Source organism: Cibotium barometz, chromosome 1 (assembly GCF_041138505.1).
Source record: "Cibotium barometz isolate CiBa-2024 chromosome 1, ASM4113850v1, whole genome shotgun sequence".
In the NCBI taxonomy this organism is placed as follows: Eukaryota; Viridiplantae; Streptophyta; class Polypodiopsida; order Cyatheales; family Cibotiaceae; genus Cibotium; species Cibotium barometz.
Window position 1 is genome coordinate 27,153,734 of NC_141046.1, and position 3,172 is coordinate 27,156,905.

At 38.1% G+C, this 3,172-nt stretch overlaps 1 protein-coding gene across 1 annotated transcript; it reads left to right on the forward strand.

The window, feature by feature from the left end:
* The first annotated feature begins 427 nt into the window (after positions 1-427).
* On the forward strand, positions 428-2,603 carry LOC147641806 (uncharacterized). The gene is made up of 2 exons (XM_086818823.1): positions 428-1,311; positions 1,907-2,603. The coding sequence occupies exons 1-2, from the start codon at positions 940-942 to the stop codon at positions 2,348-2,350; spliced, it is 816 nt and encodes a 271-aa protein (XP_086674949.1). The 5' UTR covers positions 428-939; the 3' UTR covers positions 2,351-2,603.
* Positions 2,604-3,172: the final 569 nt, after the last annotated feature.

Genomic DNA, 3,172 nt, shown 5'->3' on the forward strand with positions numbered 1-3,172 from the left:
ACGATTTTTTTTTTATAACAAAGCCCCACTTACTGTTTTTTTTTCCTTGTTTTTTTGCTGTTTGGTTTCTCCGCGTCCACCTTATTATTGCAAAACTGGCATTGGATGCTTGGATACACAAAGTTCTAATTAATTTACCAAATAAACAGCCTTTATTAAACAATTCAACACCACCCACACGCATTTCTTGTTCCCGCCCTCAAATCAGTTAAATCTGCCTTGGATTCCCCTACCATCTCACCACAAAATTTTTGCCTTTGTGCCTTGTTGCTTTGCTCCTATTTAGTTAGCACTTTCTCTTCGTTGCACTTGTTGCTGCACACCTAGATTTTATCGTTCAACTTCATTCTGATTAGTCCAGTGATTAGCTGCTCTATTATTGTGTATCAGGCTTGGAATTCAGTGATTATTGCTGCTTCTGCACTTCTGTATCTTGCGGTGAGGTTAGTGCAGTGATTAATTCCGTCTAAATCGCTCCTTGATCTGAAATTTGTGTCGTAATTAGCTGTTTAGTTCAGTTGTTTGCTGCTTTATTATTGGCTATCAGGCCTGGAGTGCATCCATTAGCTGGTTACTGCAGTGATTAGCTCCGTCTATATTGCGCCAGCTGGGGCTTAGATTTGTGTGATAATTAGCTGCTTCCTGATTGGGTTTTGGGTAAAGATTAGTGCAGCGATTAGCTACGTCAATATTGGGTTTGGAGCATTTGCTCATAAGCAATGCAAGAGCAATAGTCCCACAATTAGCGGATGGCGGAGTTCCAATAACCAACTATGGAGCTGGAGGTGACTGGAAAAACAAAAGATCAGATTATTGCGGTGATTAGGAGCTTCCATCTGGTTGTGAGTAAATTAATCAGATCAATGCAATAGTAAGGCAATATGGAGGAAGGGCTTTTTCTCAATTAAGGTTAAGCTCAGGGATTATCAGCAACAATCTATGGCGATGGCAATGTGCTCAATATCTGCATTGGAGCTTAACAGCGTGGGTTTGCAAGCTCGAATCGCAACGAGCAAAGCAGAGAGCCAAGCTTCTTCATCTTCTGCAACAGTGTCCTCAGCATACACAGCAGTACAGAGGTGGTCTAAGGAAGCCCTAGGGGCCATAGAGACCCACCTGTCTCTGCTGCTGCAGCAACAACATGGCTCTGCTCGCCTCTCTGCTTTAAACAAATCAAAGCCCATCAACGGCACGCATTTCTCTGGAGTCGATGATACCGCTAGTAATCAATATAAGGTTTCCGAGCCCCTTGTGGAAATCAGCTCCCAAGGTTCTCTACCCGAAGGCTGGGAGCAACTCTTGGATCTCCGAGTATGCCTGGCATTCTTTTTTTATTCAAATTTGTTTCACATCTATAAATGTATGATTTCAATTTCCTCATGGCTTTTCTCCTCATTTCATTTCTAAAGCATATATATATATATATATATATATATATATATATATATATATATATATATATATATATATATATATATATATATATATATATGTGTGTGTATAAGACACACACATATATACATATATACATATATACATACACACATATATGTACATGTACATATGTGTGTGTATATATATATACATATGCATATGTATATATTATGTATATATAGATATAGATATATAGATATATACACACACATATATATGACAAGTTCATTTCCTGATTTCTGTTGTCTTTATAATTTTGTCTACTTTTCACTTAAAATTATCCAGTTCATACATGTATAACATTATCGGCACAATAAATGTATATAAATATATATATATATATATAGTGTAAAACATTGTTGGGTCTTATAAATGCAAATACATAAATGATATGACATGTATACTCTTTTAATTAGATAGTAATTGGCATTTGTTTGTTTGTTTGTTTTTTTTTGTTTTTTTTTCCCCATAGACTGGGCAAGTGTACTATATTGATTGGAAGAGCTGCAAGAGGTCGTTCGTTGATCCGAGGAAAGTGCTGCAGCTTGCAAATGAGAGGATAAGTGTGCTTCTGCAGCAAGCTAGTGAAGGGTGGGAGCTTCAATCCAGTGTGACAGAAGAGGTAGAAAGAAGCTCAGAGTGCATCACTTCACAGCGCAGCAGCCTCTATGAAGCCACCAGAGATGAACAAGACATGGAAGTAGAAAGCAAGTGGAGCCCTTTGGAAACATGCAATAACCATCCCTACTCAGAAAACCCTTGTGAATTCGATCCAAAATGCAACCACCCATCTTTTGAAGACAAATCAGAAGATAATTTGAAGCTGGAAATGATGGGCTGCCACCATTGCCTTTCCCATTTCATGATCCACAGAGGGAACCCTTGGTGCCCACATTGTGGGCAAGCGCTTGTGTGAGAAGTCATTATGCAAAATTTGGCCGGCCTTAAAAGGCGTTTTGAAGCTCTCAGATGGTCATGGTGGAAACTAAGGGAGAGAGGGTAGTTAATACATGTAATAACATAATATAATCTTAGGTTATGGGCTTTATTAAAGGAGTGGGGCAATGATTCAAGGAGTAATGCAAGGATAATGGATTGCTTAGGAGATCGAATTGGGGGGCAATGGTTCATGCAATAATTTCAAGGATTTCATTGTAGGTTATCTGAGTGTTGTTGGGTTGGAAGACTTTCAAATTTGTAGTGGCAAATTAACCCATCCTTTTTCTTTCATCCCATTTCATTGAATTTGTTTTCAACTCCGTCTCGTAAACCAGCTTTGAAGTGTCCCATGGTGATGATTTTGATTCTTCTCTAGTGTAATATGCTGTGTATGGCTCTAGATTCATCCTTGAATCCCACAAAAAAAGATAGCTAGCTGTAATTTCCAGGGGCTTTTTGCAAGACCTTCATTTTGAGAGCTTTTTAGGAACTTGAGAAATGGGTTCCTAAATACCTTTCATGAAATCAAAACATGTGGCTCATAAGGTTGCCTCACACAAGACTTTAAACATATGTCTTCTTCTCATTGGCTAAAACAATCAATTTCTTTGTTTATTTTTGCCCATGCTTCTCCACAAAGGCTCTATTGGTATGGGTATCAACATGATAGAAACATCTCCACATGTATATGGCATGTTGGTTTGTTTGTGTCATGGATAATTGCAGAAAACAATTAATAGATCACTTTGCTTACAATCATAATTGTCACTTCGGGTCACATTCTTTATGAATCCATGAA

Bases quoted from the DNA above. Each gene is read 5' to 3' on its own strand.
- LOC147641806 (XM_086818823.1), top strand. From the start codon at position 940: ATGGCGATGGCAATGTGCTCAATATCTGCATTGGAGCTTAACAGCGTG. The intron at 1,312-1,906 runs GTATGCCTGGCA...TTTTCCCCATAG, and splicing joins AGCAACTCTTGGATCTCCGA to ACTGGGCAAGTGTACTATAT.